Source organism: Notechis scutatus, chromosome 2, assembly GCF_049901735.1.
Source record: "Notechis scutatus isolate UNSWTSFEM ecotype Mainland chromosome 2, rNotScu1.2, whole genome shotgun sequence".
In the NCBI taxonomy this organism is placed as follows: domain Eukaryota; kingdom Metazoa; phylum Chordata; class Lepidosauria; order Squamata; family Elapidae; genus Notechis; species Notechis scutatus.
In genome coordinates this window covers 234,930,655-234,946,795 of record NC_142010.1, presented here as the reverse complement: position 1 = coordinate 234,946,795, position 16,141 = coordinate 234,930,655, and the positions used below count along the sequence as shown (strand labels likewise).

General features: G+C 37.7%; 1 protein-coding gene and 1 long non-coding RNA gene across 3 annotated transcripts in view; one reads left to right on the top strand and one right to left on the bottom strand.

Moving 5' to 3' along the window:
- IQGAP2 (IQ motif containing GTPase activating protein 2) overlaps nt 1-6,693 on the bottom strand; it is a 130,021-nt gene extending 123,328 nt beyond the window's left edge. The window contains exon 1 of one of the 2 annotated variants that reach the window (XM_026670605.2): nt 6,086-6,693. In XM_026670605.2, the coding sequence (XP_026526390.2) occupies nt 6,086-6,137 (52 nt within the window). In that variant the 5' untranslated portion in view covers nt 6,138-6,693. The remainder of the gene's footprint in view (nt 1-6,085) is intronic. The other variant, XM_026670607.2, reaches the window with a different exon arrangement.
- LOC148132555 (uncharacterized) lies at nt 5,756-14,399 on the top strand. The gene is made up of 3 exons (XR_015748202.1): nt 5,756-5,803; nt 13,588-13,630; nt 14,276-14,399. It is a non-coding gene; the product is annotated as an uncharacterized LOC148132555 (long non-coding RNA).
- The last annotated feature ends 1,742 nt before the right edge of the window (nt 14,400-16,141 follow it).

Sequence of the window (16,141 nt, the reverse complement as noted above, 5' to 3'; positions counted from 1 at the left end):
ATGCAGTCATTAACTGAAACATCACATGACCATGCCAAACCTGCATCAGTTCTGCTGGAGGTTATTAAGTGAATCACCCACAGTTGTTAAGAGTGACACATGTCTCTGATTTGCAACTTACTGCCAGCTTCTCCACTGACTTTACTTGTCAAATTTGGGTGCAAAGGTCACACACAAGTGGCGATCATGTGACCACATGGACAGTTTGTAAATTTTAGTACCAATTGTAAAACTACTTTTTCACTGTCTTTGTAAGTTTAAATTGTTGATAAATAGGTGGACCTTAACTGTGGACTACCTATATTGATATCACCAGCTGGGGTCTTGATATTCTGTTACTCTTTGTTGTCTGACATAAACTAAGGGTTATTAACTATATTAGACCATACTAGAATAACTCTAATCTGAAATCAAAATATGTACTATACATTTCACTGTTTTCAGTTCTGGTCTAATTAATATATGGCACAAGAAGTAAAAGTAGAACATATCTAGTGGTTGTCATGGTATCCACAATTCAGAGACAACAACAGCCTTACTAGAACTTCCTAACTGCAACACACATCGAAACTTGCTCAGCATGATATGTAAATACAGACACTGATTTCAATTAGCCCAATTTTAATTGAATGGGTTGCATAGGAGGTTTTGTGCTGACTTCAACCTGTATCTAGGACTGCTAGGGAAAGAGACTTGCTGCTTTATGCACCCTGAAAATTTCAAAACAGCATTTATTCACATCTGTCTCCAGACCTAGTTTAAAAAAAAGTCTCTTCACTAAGTAGAATGCATAAGTAAACAGAAGTTTAGTACCTATGAAATGGAATACCAAGTAAAAAGAATTTTAAAAGCCAAACTGTGTAGATTACCTTGCTGGAGAATGCATAACATTCAAAAAAACAAATCTTGTCTTTAGAATCAAAAAATCATTCATCAATTTCAATCTCCATGTAACTAAATCTAACAAGACAAATGTAGTCTCAAGAAAAATTCCAGCGATGACTTTACCGAAATGTCAAAAAAAAAATGAGTAAAGTTCAAGTTCTTCATCGAGCCAGTGAAATAAAACTATAAGAATTTGATCACAATTAGAAACATCTAGTTGGTTTCAAGCAAGGGGCAATTTGCATATAGTTCTCCAGCCATCTTTTTCTTTCTTTTTTACAACCACAAAATAGTAAAATTTTATCTCTGAAATTCTACAACACATCAAAATTCAGTAGCATGCTTTTTTAAAGTTTTTTTTACAACAATATAAAAGAAGATTATGTTGCCCATAGGCTTTAGTGTATTTTATTTTGCTTTTTTAAAAAAAGTAAGCATGAAAAGATGGAAATTTCAGTCCTGTGTCACTGTCATACTTTTTCACATCTTGGCCATTTTTTTTCAAGTTTCAGCTGTAAAAATGTTTCCTGACTTTGGTCCTTCTAAAGATTGCACCAATATGGCCACCCTGAGCTCCACAGAGAAAAGTGTTGATATAAATGTAATAAACAAATAAATATGGTTTATTTGCTTGATATAAGTTTATAGTTAACTGTGACATCTAAATGGTTTCCTCTCCACAAAAGCAGTTGATACTGATGAACTTTATATCAAGCTGTATATTAACTATGTATAAAAAGGATGAAGAATAGTATTTAATCTAGCTAACAAAACTATTGCAATCACTATTTATATGTAGCTAAAAACTAGCTCCAGAAAACATGTTATCTAAAATGTACATAGCTAGCAAACATGGTTTGTTTTTAAAAGAGACATTCATTTAAATACAGTCCCCTGTTAAAATCATTATGATTATACAAAAATTAACTTACTCATTATGAAAAATCATAACCATTTTACTTATAATCAAGAAGGGCTTGTACATTCTACAAGTAGAAATTCAATCATGCAGCATGAGATATAATTCATGTTACACTTTTAGATTAAAAACTTCATGCATGGAACCGGTTATAAACAGTCAAGTGTACTGAAATGCCCGTTTAAAATGCAGTCTAAGAAAAATGACAGTTCAGCAGTAACTCAGTATGATGAAGTAAGCTCTTATGAAAATTCATAAAATAGACCAGTCACCCAAGTGGTTTTTTAACTCTCATTATTTGACTACAAGTCTCAGGAGGGGGCAACCCTTACCCAACATTGTCTGAGCATAGGGGAAATAGAATCAGGCTAGATTTATTCAGAGATAAGAAACTACCATAAGATATCATGGCTAAATGGGCATAGTCCTCTATTTATGACTATTGCTATCAGTTAGTATGGTCATTAAGTGAATCATCCCATGATCTGATTTGATTTTATGATCATGAGTCACTATGATCATTAAATGAAATACATGATTTTTAAGTGAGTCCAGAATATCCAATAAGTGTTTTTTGACATTTTCCACTGGAAAACAAAAAGAAAATTGCAAATCATGGTCATGTAACACAGGATATTGCATGGAATTGTAAACGTGAGAGTTCCAAGTGCCCAAAATGCAGTTATATGACCAAGGCATGCACAATATTTTCTGATGCTTTATACAGGCTGTTAAGCATTATTTCTAAGGCTGTCATAACTTTGACCACTTGTTAAGCTCCTGGTGGTTAAGTGAGGACTGTATGTCTACAAAGTCACCAGGAACTGAATTCAACTGGAAGGAGACTTGACTTCTCATTTGACTTCATGTTTCAAAGACTTTAAACAAAATGCAGTAAAAGTATAAAGTGTGTGCCAGAATAATTATATTAAGTGGAATTGTTACTTAATACCCTCTGAACTAAATACGGGATTAAGCAGAACAAGTCTAACAATCCTATAACCTTCTTTCATTTATTAACTCCATTTCAATTAACAGAGGTAGTTAATTAGATTGCCTCAAGCCCAAGTACATTAGTACAGAAAAGCAAAACTTCCGTTTAGAAAATAATTTAGAGCTAAATATGAAAAATAATTGAATTGATATTGTTCTAGTGAGAGAATGTAGATTTAAGGACACAGCTATTTGATCTCTGTTGAGCTATTAAGACTTTGGATAAGTGAGTTTGCACCTGAGGTTAACACTTAAGTATTATAACATGTGCACACAATATAAGAAAATAAACACAGTAAAACCTCATTTTGAGTAAACACTTGTAGAGATACCTGTTATTCCCTAACCTCCAATAAATATGAAAGTATGCCATTGCATGACATTAATAACATAACTGAGGCAATGATATGCTATAGATGTTATAAAATTAAGGCATTAATACTGATATGAAATAAAATCAATAAAAGTAAAATCAATGTAAAATTATGCATGTACGTCATGTAGACCAGGGTCCCCAACCGCCGGTCAGCGGACCGTGGACCGGGCCACGCGGAACAACCCTTACCGGGCCGCTGGTTGCTGGGCGCCGCCATCTTTTTTGGTAAAAAGCGCTTCTGGAGAGCTTTTCGGGTAGAAAGCTCACCGGAGCGCTGTTTCGTCATAAAAAGATGGCGGCGCGCCAGCGCTTCGGTGAGCTTTTCCGGGTAGAAAGCCATTTCTACCCGAAAAGCTCACCAGAGCATGGCGCCGCCATCTTTTTGATGGCTCTTGCGCCGTGACGTCACAGGAAGCGCCTTTTCGTCATAAAAGATGGCGGCGCCCAGTTGACGCCCTACCGGGCGCGGCGCCCAGCTGATGTCGGAACCGGGCAGCGGCGTCGAAAAGGTTGGGGATCCCTGATGTAGACTACTTCAAATACAACTGATCCATCCATTATTTGGTGGGGTGGGGGGAGCATAAGGGGAAATTTGGTCATGGCATCCAAATGTCAAATAAATAGAGGATTATAAAATGAAACATTCATTGTAATAGAAATTTGAAGTGAAGATTCACCTAATTTATATTTGTTACCATTATACAATCTGCCTCCATTTCTTATTCAACTTGACTTACTTTCAAAAAAGATAAAGATAAGTAACTATGGCTTAGTGAATAAAGCTCAATCTATTGGAATTACAGACCACAACAGCTAAATTCGTATCACAAGCTAAAGAGTGATTTGTTGGATTTTGACTTGGTGTGAGAGTACTGCCTGGGTGTGCATCAGCACATATTTCCCAAACAATTAGGAGGAAGAATAAATTACAGGAAAATGAGGTATAAATCCAGCAAGAAATGATTTGAGTTTATCTTGTTATATGACTGCCTATAACATTAATGAGTAAACCCTTCATTTTTAATATCTGCAATACAGGATTCTTCTTTGCATGAGAGAATCATTTGTGATTCTCTTCACGCTATCTAATACATCTAAATTTAACCAAACATTAGCCAGATTCTACTCTTGAAACTGTTCCCAATCCTTGCCTTGCCAAACAAGAGCTGTTTTCTCTGCCTTGCATTACTGTCACCCTGGGAAAGGTGTGTCTTTTTCCAAACCACTTCCTGCTCAGTCTGAAGGACTCTGAACTTCTGCTACAGAATCACGTGGTTGCCCTCTGTGTAGGCAATGATTGTCAGAGAAAAATCAGCACATTCTTCAGCTAGAATTTTCAGACCTTTTGGGGACATGAGTAGTGGAATATGGTGGCATACTGCAGGAGGAAAAAGGGCTACCAAACTAATGTACCATTTTTCTGTAGTTACCTAAACAACACTCAACCAGTTTACAACAAGGAGCAAGTTCATAGAAGTCATTCAAAACACCAGAGCAGAGTTCACAAGATAGAGCTTATCATTTCAAAGAGCAAAAGAAAGGTTCCCACTCAACAGTCTGCTCATTCAGAATTTGTGTACAGGGCAAGCCAGCCTCTTGTAGGCTGTATCATCCCATTTCTATTTCATGCTGATATTTCATGTGGATACTCGGGATTTACATAGGCCTAGCAATTAAAATGTTGGCATCTTGGAGTTTTAACTGCCCTGTCAAACCTTGCCAAGAGAGGTATATGGAACAGTACAGTACAAGTAAAGGGAGTGGTCAAAGTACACATTACTTGCTTATCTGTATCACAAGCTTTAATAGCACATGCAAGTGCAGTTGGGTAAACATCTACAACAATAGGCAAGCCTTTAAAGACTCAAAGTAATCAAGTTATGACTCATTTCTGCTAAGTTACTCTGAAAACCAGCTAAAACACAACCTCAAAGTCTTCAAACATCTAATTTTCATTTATCCCAAGTAAAAAAAAGATTCAGAAATGTCAGAACAGACAATAAAAGCTTTTAAGGAAAAGCTGTGAGTTTCCACCTTAAAAACAGTGAAACCAATTTAGGTTCCTTCATATAGGCATGAAATTCTGAGAGGAAGAACAAGGATTACTGAGCTCAGACTGTCTTTTTGAAAAATTGTTTCAAATACTGTACTTTTGAATTTGTTTTTTAAAGTGTATGTGCTTATTGTAAAGCATTTGCAAATTAGGATATTGTATAGAATCAGTGACAATTGAGTATCTTGGATCTAAAATTCAATACTTGGGTACAAGTGTCCTTGAACTTCAATTCAATGGGCTTTACCCCATATTTCTTCTCTAAGGGGCAAAAAAGTTACCTCACAGATGCCGATTGCAGGTTGCATTTACCTCTGAATGAATACTTAAGGAAATCCTACTTAAAAACCCAAAATCGTACTCTCTGCCACCATTTCTCTCTCAGAACTACTAGAGATATCTGGTTGAGAACGACTTTCCACATCCCCTTTCGAATTATAAACTTCCTTCCAAAATCAACAGGCAGAACCTTTGCGGGATCCCAGTAATATGGGACACCCTTGTCAGTTATTTGCTGGCGCTGCTTGCAGCTTCCAGCTGGAAGGGTGAGAGGAAGCCCATCCTCCAAACCACTCAGGTAACTCAAGCAGAAGCAGCGACAGGTGTTTCCGCCGTCCCTTCTACCGAGAACAGCGCCCCACCGGGACGCCACCCGTTCTCCTCCCCACCCCCAGCACACACGCCCTCCTCCGTTTGGGGGAGGGGGGTTAGGGGGGCCGCGCGCACCCTCACCTGAGCGCTTCGGAAACCTGCATCCCGAGCCCACGACGGAGTGAGGGGCGGGGGGGGGGAAGGAAAGGGAAAGAAGGTGAGGTTGGGCGCTCCATTTTGGCGGCAACAAAACCCGAGTGTTACTCACAGCCATAGCGGGGTCTCTGCAAGGCCGGCGAAGAGGGCTCCTCATAATGCATTCTCTTCGGCGCAGCTGGGAGTTCTGTCCAAGCTGGAACAAACTTCGCGGGATCGCCGCCCCCCCGTAATCCTCGTTTCCCGGAGAAGCACCGCTGCAATCTTTAAACCGTCCTGTAGCCGCCGCGGTTGCTGCTCTCCGAAATGCGGTAACACACTCACACAGGCACAGCAGGGGGAGTTGCCTGTTCCTGGCGTCTTCCGCAACAGCCCCAAGGCGGTCTCGCTCGTCCTAGCGGCTCTTGCAATCCCCTGCCGATCGGAGGCGCGCGCGTCTCGCCGCGGCGCGCGAAAGAAGTTCGGGGCAGCCTCCCCCACGGCCTCCGGATTCGCTGCCCCGCTCTTTTACCTGCCCTCCTTGCAAGCTGCGCCTTCCCGGTCCGCGCAACGCCGCGTTGTGTCTCTATGTGTGTGTGCAACCGCCTCCCGGGCGCGCTCAGCTCTTTTGCTGAGGGGGGGGGGGGCAAAGTGAACTCTTCCTCCACCCCCCAGCTCGGCGCCTTCACTCTTTCTCTGTCCCCAGCCCCGTTATTTCATCGCCGTGGGAGGCGGGGGGGCGGTGGCTGAGGCTGCTCCACAGCGACCTCTGCTGCCCGCAACAGGCGAGGCGAACGGGTGGGTCGAGCCCCTTCCTCTCCTCCTCTTGTAATCTGCATAGGCGATTTTGCACGAGGTCACGGAGAGCTCTCGGCTTTCTGTCTTCCCTTCCCCTCGCCTCAGCTCGGCCGCGTGGCTTCTAAGGTTTGCATGCTGAGCAACACGGGGATATAGAACATCATTAGGGTGTTGTTTCATCCTATTTCTGTCCCAGTTGCTCGGTTACAGAGAAGAACTCCTTTCGTCGTAACTATTTGACCAGTGGGCACCTTTCATAATCTGAAATTATTCGCTGCCAATCTTCAGACAATTTGTTCACATAAATTTGCATTGTGGCAGACATAAATTTTCTATAGTTCAGTTCCGGAACGCCTTAAAGTGTTTCTACACATGTTGCCATGCACTTTGGGAAGAAAACCCTGAGGTTGGTGCAGAAATATTTTGGTAAGATAAACCTTCATTCATGAGCTTATCCCACAACTGAAAAAGTGAGGCTCTAAACTGGCGCCCTCTAAATACATTTGGTGCCATTGTCCCAAAGGTGCTTTATTTTTCAAAAGGCAATTGGAGTGGGTTTTTTTCCCCTTGGAAGAAGACCTTTCGTTATTGATTTGAGGTAAAACAAATGCTCACCAATCTTGACATGCCTCTGATCACAGTCACAGCTTGGTAAGAATGTTCCAGTGATGTGTTTGATAACAACCATCCACCTAATCTGTGATCTTCCCTTTCTTCTGTTTTCCTCAGCTAAATCAAGCAGAATTACCTATTCTAGTGCATCATAGATTCATCCACCCACACAGACCTTATGTGATACCAATTTCCATAGCTACTGGCTAATTTGACCATTAGCCATGTATTTAGAGATGATGGAAAATTAAACCCAATACATCTGGAGGATATGAGATCAGAGCTTGAGAGTAAGGACTACTAAAGTCAACAATACTGATTTTTTTTCAACAGGTATATTTGGGGTAGACTGCAGAGTACAAAAATATTTAGAAATCAGAAGGTATGTTTTTCAAAACCTTTCTATCATGTAATATAATTATATTAATTGCTTTTAGAAATTAAGCCAGGGTTTAGTTTTGAGAAAATAAGAATGATCCTGCTTGTAGAACAGTTCATCATTAGTTAGAATGATGCAACAGATTAATTAGCTATTTTTGTTTATTTTGCTTTTGTTTGGCATTATAATCCATGTTGGACATCATGCTAATCATCTTTGGTTTGTTAAGCACAGATTAAAGAATAAACCATAATTGGCTGATTCAATTTTAAAAAAATATTAGGAAAAATAAAGTTCACATTATTGATTGGCATGATTTAGCCCTGACAGAACTTTAAAATAATTCATTCTGTTAGGGCAAGAGTCTTCAAACTTGACAGCTTTAAGACCTGTGGACTTCAACTCCCAGAATTCATGAGCTAACATGACTGGAGGAGGAATTCTGGGAGTTGAAGTCCACAGGTCTTAAAGCTGTCAAGTTTAAAGACCCCTGTGTTAGGGTTAAAGAAACAAGAAACAGATACTAGTCTGCAGATTCACTAGCTAGTGAATTATAATGAACAATCAAAATAAAATGAGATTATGTTGTATCCATAGGGGAGCAGCTGAAGTTCATACAATAGTGCTTCATTATACTGGACATAATCATACTGCTGCCCAAACGGTAATGATGGTTGTTGTATGATTGCAGCTTTAGGCTAAGGTAGACCTTGTTAGAAATAATCATCTAGTGAGATAAGATCAAGGAACACACATTCTTGTTTACCAGACAAATGAGCTTTGTCTCTCATCTGAATAGAATATTTTATCACTCTTTCAATAGTTATTGACATCTGCCTTCTCCAAGCAAATCTTTCAATAAGTTTTGAAAATGATTACTCAAGAAGTATTTGGGAGGGAGCAGTTGAATCATCAATCCAAGAATAGAATTATAAGAAATATATATTTAGAAACAAGAAAAAACAAAACAGGACAAGAAAAAATGGGCATGACGTTCACATGATTTCTAAATTCAAAGATTTTTTTTTAGTGTGACTATACCCACTGATTCCAGAATTTAGTTAAAATCTGAACACAAGACACAAGTTATTAGCTATAACCATTGAAAGTATTTGTAATAAGCCTTTACTATTTTCTGTGATCTAGACTGGAACCATAACCTCAATTTTAAACAAACCAGTTTGGGTATTTGTGGCTTCGACAGAAGATCTTCAGTATAGCTTTTCCACATACGTTAGCATACACCCAATTTCTTTTGAATGCAATACACATCTGGAGACAATGTACTATTATATACTTTTGCAAGTCAATAACATATTTCAGCAAAAGATTGAATATTTCTTGCAAAAGAGCATAGATCATGATATGATCTTTAATCATACCCATTCATGTAGGATTTTGATAGATAAGATTTCTGAACTTCCATCTATATGCTGTGGATTGAACTAATTGCATGCATGCATATATGATTAGTTGTGCCTAAAGCATATGACATTAGTATCTATGATGAACTCAACAATTGATGGTATAATTCAGAGTTACAATGGAAGCTGACCCATGCAGAAGAGATGAAGGTTATTCAATATTGCGTTGGGGAGTTGCCAATCTTGCTCCTTCCATTTGTGTTAATGCTGTAATTCTTAGAATTCTCTGCTATTATGCTGCTCTGGTGATTCTAGAAGTTGCAGTTGTTAACATTCTTTAAGTGGAAATTTAAATTTTCTAAACAGCTCAATATACAGTTGATTCTTCGTTCAGATCCTGCCAGTCTACTGGTTGACAGACTGATTTTGATAAGAATTTTCCTGTACGCACATGTTTTATTAAAATAATACGTATAAGTAATCTCTACCCTCTCCCATCTGTATTTTTAAAAATCTTTACACATAGTTTTTGCATGTCACTGCACTGAAGAAACTTTTCAAAGTAGAATGGTCATGCTTCCTCTCATGTTTTTTTCAGAAACATTATGAAACACCAAAAGAGGAACTGAAATATTTGAAAAATATATAAGCCAAAACACATATTATTTAAACAGAATTTAAAAATCTAACAACCCAGAAATTTTGCATTTAGAAGCTGCTACTGGCTGAAATCCTTAAGTAATTTAAATAAGAATGAAACAAATGATGAAAGTTATTAGAAAAGTTTATTGGTGACATGTGTGTGTTATTGTTGCTGTTACAATACACATGTTTCATTGTGCTAAAATTAATGCATTTGCATTTTAGAGATTCTTTTACCCTTTTAAAATCAATGTCTTCAAATTATATAAAATAAAAATGTTTTACTTCGGTTTTTGCATATGAGTAAAATAGTGGCTTGTTACTCAAAAATCATTTGTTTGCAAAGGAGTCAGTTATTTTTTGGGAATGGCTCTTTTATCCATGATACAGTGTGAAAATTAACTTAATGATGACCTTTAGGTATCAAAAAGAATGTTCTGATGTTTTTTGTCACGCAGTTGATTAAATCTAAAAATCAAAGCATGAGACTGAGATTGTTTTGCTACACAAATATTTATACAAATTACTATGTGCTTTAAATTTTATTTATTGCTAAAGGGCAGAGTTATGTATACTTAATAAGATAGATAGTGGTTTATTCAAAGCACTGTAGTTAAATAAGCATAATCTGTAACTAAAAGTCAATATCTATAATGCTGGCTTTTTTCTTACTCATGAAATAAAATGAAAAGCAAATTAAAACCCTCATATTAAATCATAGCTAGCCTAATTACAATTGTTGTATTGCAGCATTTGTTTGCTAATTGTTTATTTGCTTCTGGTTGTCTTCCTGAGATGGTCAAATTTAGGAATTTGATAGTTTCATCTGCAAAGCTGGTCTCTGCATGATGCAAATTCAGTAAACAGGCTTTTAAGAGTATAAGAAATGGACATGAGCATTGAAAGGTGGCATTATTTCTTCTGACTCATTTCACATTTTCTCACATTAAAATTGCTATATTAAATTGCTCTAATTGAAGTATACACAATCTGTTTGTGGAAAGAAGGTTGTGCTTCTGTTGCCTGATCTCCTTGTGAGGCAAGTTAGTGAGCGAAAGTTTTAAACCACTTGGTGGCCTTGCTACTGTTTGTCTTCTTATTCTAAAGAATCTTTAGAATAATTAACCAATTTAATTTATACCCAACATGCAGGAGATAAAGACAGCTACATGTCATTTGCTTCTCTTATTTTTTTCTTGGCAGCAATAGCCCAAGTTGAGCTAAGAGAGTTGGTAGCCCAAAGTCACCCAGTGAACGGCCATGGCTGACGGAAGACTCCATTAACTGGCTCTTAAATTTTAGAAAATTAATAGTACCTGAGAGTTTAGGAATTAAGTTTGCTCTTTATTTCCTCTTACACGAAACAACAGTCTAAGGCAGGGGTGTCCAACCTTGGCAACTTTAAGACTTGTGGACTTCAACTCCCAGAATTCCTCAGCCAGCTTTGCTGGCTGAGGAATTCTGGGAGTTGAAGTCCACAAGTCTTAAAGTTGCCAAGGTTGGACACCCCTGGTCTAAGGCAAAAAAATATTAAAATACATTTCAACAGTCTGAAGTACAATTCAAATAACTTTTTACTCCAAAAAACTTTTTATTCTGAATTATTGCATGCTTATCTGGTGTCTTCCAACATGACATATAACAAGAGAAAATAGCTTCCATACATTATAGAGAAGGAAATTAATTTCCTTCTGTAACTCACTAAGGCAGAAAGAATCAATAAGACATGGATTATAGTTAGTGTTATGTATATTCAGTAAAAGTCATGATTTACAGGTATTTATATCACACTAAGCCAAAAATAAACAAAATGTGTCCTGTTTTATATTTTGAAAGCTGCCTTATGAATATTTGGCTTTAAAATATAGTATGAAAACTTTTTGAATAAAAATAATCTGACTCAACTTTAGAAACACCCAAAGGGAAAAATAGTTGCGTTATAACAGTCTTAAAAGTTTGGCTTGAAAGAAATCTTAATATTCATAGACAATGCTTTATAAATCAAGCATGGAATTCTATGGCACATATTCAATCAACATGTTACACAAGACTTTGCTGCTGTTCAGCTTCCACCAAGCCACTTGATCTTTCCTTTTTGAATTTTGGTGTCAGTAGTATATGAATCTTTGAAACAACAAAGACAGTTAACCTCTTGCATATTTAAACCCAGAAATAAAATCGATAAACTATTCCAGCTCTATCAGATCATCAGACAGTTTCTCCTTGTAAAATTCAAATTATCTGTAAAATTTAAAACCCTTTTCTAATATGTTCCCTAATTTATTTCACATTCATCCAATTATCAATTTTATTCACCTCCTATTCTTCATAATGGGTGAATTACTTTGCAATGCCACCTCAAGTCCAATGCGTATCTGCCTCCAGCTCTTTGATTCCTGCATATTTTCCATTTATTAACTTTGTCCCATTAATGCCTTCAAACCTTTTCTAAATTAATGTATTCTGTTATCACAAATTCATACTGGAAAAGTACTCAGTGTAAATTAATCAAATCAAAGTCCTCATAAGTTCTGGCTCCCAATCTATTGTATAATAAAAGTTGGGCTGATAGCTAGCCTCAAACCATGGTTTGTTATAATCCTTGATTTAATGTTTCAGTTCACATTACTCCATGTCTTGTATTATGGATTTGCTTTATAAATCCAAATAAACCATTTATGGAACAGGACAACGCCTAACCTACACTAGTGATTGGTTACAAGTTGACTGTCCTATAGGGCAGTGGTCGCCAAATGGTGGGCCGTGAGAAAATTTTGGTGGGCTGCAGAGAAATCTCACCCTCAGAGCACCCCCCTGAAGCAATTAATCCAGGCTGCTCAGAAACACAAGGCTGCGCCGCCCACGAGGCATGCGGGAACCCTCCCACCCACTCACTCCTTACCCAGCAAACTTGCCTGCTAAATTGCTATTTTTCCTTTTTCCGACCATCAGCTGTTCTGCTGTGTCGGGAGATTTAGATTAGCTAGGAAGCAGGAAATGGTTGGATTTCTTGCTTTCTAGTTAATCTTTAGATCTTCGGCTCTGCTTTTAAGCACAACCGAACCTCCCTTAGGACTGAAGTTTCTATTATTCAGTACAGACTCATGGCAAGCAAATTTTATGTGACAGACTCAGGTAGCTGATGGCAGATAGATAGATCACTGAATGATTCTGCCTGCTTTGCCTGATTTTGAGTAAAGTTGCTCTTTTCTATAAAAAAAATCAATATTTACATACATGGTGTATTGTGAGTTAATTTTGTGAGTTTGCTTGCTAGCAAATTTTATGTGACAGACTGAGCTAGCCAATGGCAGATAGATAGCTCTCTGAATAAATCTGTCGTTCTGTGAGCAACTCAATCTGCTTGCCTGCTTTGCCTGATTTTGGGTAAAAGTTGCTTTTTTTATAAAAAAATTCAATACTTGTATAAATATTTATAATATTTACATACAAGCCATGTCCACAAATTAGGCCACATCCACAGAATCAGTTAGTGGTCCCTGGGATTTAAAATTATGAGTTTGGTGGTCCCTGAGGTCCAAAAGGTTGGCGACCCCTGCTATAGGGTAAGGCTATTAGATATGAATTACAGTCTTCTGGAGCGCCCCTAGATGGCAGTTAAAAGGTGGAGCTTTAGGTATCCCTTTGCTAGAGGTGCCTTATGTAGCCCAGCTTGCTACATGTGAGATAGCAGAACTATTTACAGGTCACAAGTAGAACACAAACAAATGATTTAAAACATTGTTAATGTTTGAATGAATTATCAATGTTAGGACTTTGTTAATTGAACATATGTAAGTATTGCATAAATAAATAATGCATTTTTATTCTTTGGTGCAGGAGGCAATAAGACCCAGGATGTAAAGAAAAGAATAATGGAAATGTGAGTGAAAATATGCAGATTTCTGAGCCACTCAAGATGTTGTCAAGCCACAACATAGAGACAACTAAAGCTGAAAGCAAAAAACACATTGGAAAAATGGCAGACCCACACTCTTATTTTGAATTGGCTACGCTGGAGATGTTTTTGAGTCACTTTATGATCAGGGAAAATTCATTCAGCCCATGTGCAAGAAGCCATAATTTGTTTCAGAAGCAAACAAAAATATATTTGGCTTAATAAATGTTTCAGCTGTGTATTCTCCATTTCATCCACTCTTAATATGCAGGGAGTTTCATTATGTAGTTGAAAAAATGAATTAATTCATTTACAGAAAAACATGGCCATATGAAGACAAAGGATCTGAAGAATATAGCCTGTAGCAATAACTCAGCTTCTGCCTTCAACAGTTCTACTGTATTAAAAAATTAAGATTTTTTTTTTGTGAGAGCATATATGTAGAAGTGTTCATATGGTATGTACAGTGTATGAGGATCAGATCTATACCATGCAACTCTCATGTCTCCAAAATTGCTGTAGTCATATAGAGAATGAATTAAATTTGAATAATAAAGAACATGACGGAACAGTGAATGGTTAAAAGGAAAGTTTCTTTTTTCTTTTCTTCATTTATGTCTGATTACCTAGAAAATCCCTGCAGTTTTCTTGGCAAGGATTTCAGAAGTGGTTTGCCATTGCTTCCTTCCCGAGATTGAGAGAAAGATATTGTTGGCTTTATGACTAAGGAGCACTAGAACTCACAAGCTCCTGGTTTCTAACCTGATGTCTTAATACTATGCCAAAGTCTTTCATTGACTATGGTAAGTTTAGTTATGCTTATTTTTTCATGTTGTGTGTTTAATTTCTGTTGCTTTATATTTCTTATTTCTTAAATGTACTTTCATAATATTGTTTATCCCAAAGAGAACTGTGATGAATATGTGAATACATATGATAGCTAAGTAGATGGATAATATTTTTTTCTCAGAATATGGTTTATTTTAATTATGACTGGCTGAAGAAACCATAGCTGCCAAAAAGCAATGTTTTGCAAAACACAACAGCTATTCACACATCATACAAAACACATTAGAGTTTTGTATGATGTGTGAACTCATTGTATTTTGTTTCCCTTAAACAACCATTTTATTTTAGAAAGTGCCATGGATTACCATGTAAAGCTCATGACTAAGTTGCACATTATTTAAATAAATCGCTAATTAAGCAAACTGTATATCCTAAGAGTAGGAAACTCCAAGAAATAATGCATCAAGCAGTCCTGGGGATGAGATCAACCACTTATTCTTATTGGCTTACAACTGCCATCTGGAGTAAGGAAGAGAAGCAGGCCTATCAAACTGGTGGCCCACAGGCCAGATGTATCATGCACAGGCCACACCCACCCTGGCTCCGCAAAGGCAAAAATATCTTGATACATCACGATACGTCACATGATGGAATTGAGTTTGACACCCGTGGCCTAAAGTCACTGGGAAAAATATATATTTCCCAACTTCTATTCTAGCACTTAAAAACTAGCCAAAAAGTTTGGATGATCCTATCCATTGTAAACTGCCTGTAGCCGAGGAAAGCCACTATGCATTTGGCTTCCTTTATTCCACATTCACTATTCATTCAAGGCTTATAGGATAACCTGGGGGATGTAAGTGAGGATGCTGTATATGCTGAGCAGGTCAGCTCTTGTTATTTTTCAAGAAGCCCCAAGAGTAAGACGGTAGAGCTAGGGTATGGATAAAGGCAGTTCATGCAAACAATTTGCAAATCCATTACACCATCTCCTTACAGGATAGCTTTTAAGGACATGGCACAAAAGTTTGGTGGAGACAGGTCAGATTGATTCCCTGTGTAGATCACCCTTTCCAAATCAGGCATCCTGCATGATTTCCTTCTATAGGTAGTTCAGAGTCAAATTCCTTCTATAGGTAGTTCAAGTCCTGTTCCCAAAGGTTCAATTATATGCTACTGCTTTGTTCAGATATTCTCATTGACAAGGATTTGTTTTGGGTTAAGACATTGGGCTGTCATCCAGAAGGCTGGCACTCTAGGCCCGAGCACCATGTTACAGAAAGAACTCTCGTTACTTGCCTCAGCTCCTGCCAACCTAGCAGTTCAAAACCATGCAAAATCAAAGCAAGTAGATATAGAGGTACCACTTTGGCGGGAAAGAAGCAGTGTTCTGTGTACCTTAGTGTATAATCATGCCAGCCACACGACTACAGAACTGTCTTTGGACAATGCTGGCTACAAAACTGAGATCAGCACTCTTCTCTAGTTGGACATGAGATGGACATGACTGGGCAGGGGAAATGTTTACTTTTTTTTAATACATGGTGGTTGTTAGGGATAACATTGTTTTACCCTAACTGTTTTGGGTAAAGATAATAAAATGATGAATCATGGTTTGTCAGATAAAGTGTATGTGACTTTAAGCTAAAGGAATGTAATTAAGGGTGCAGCTGTAAAAGTACTATATAAGCAGCAAGGCACTCTCTG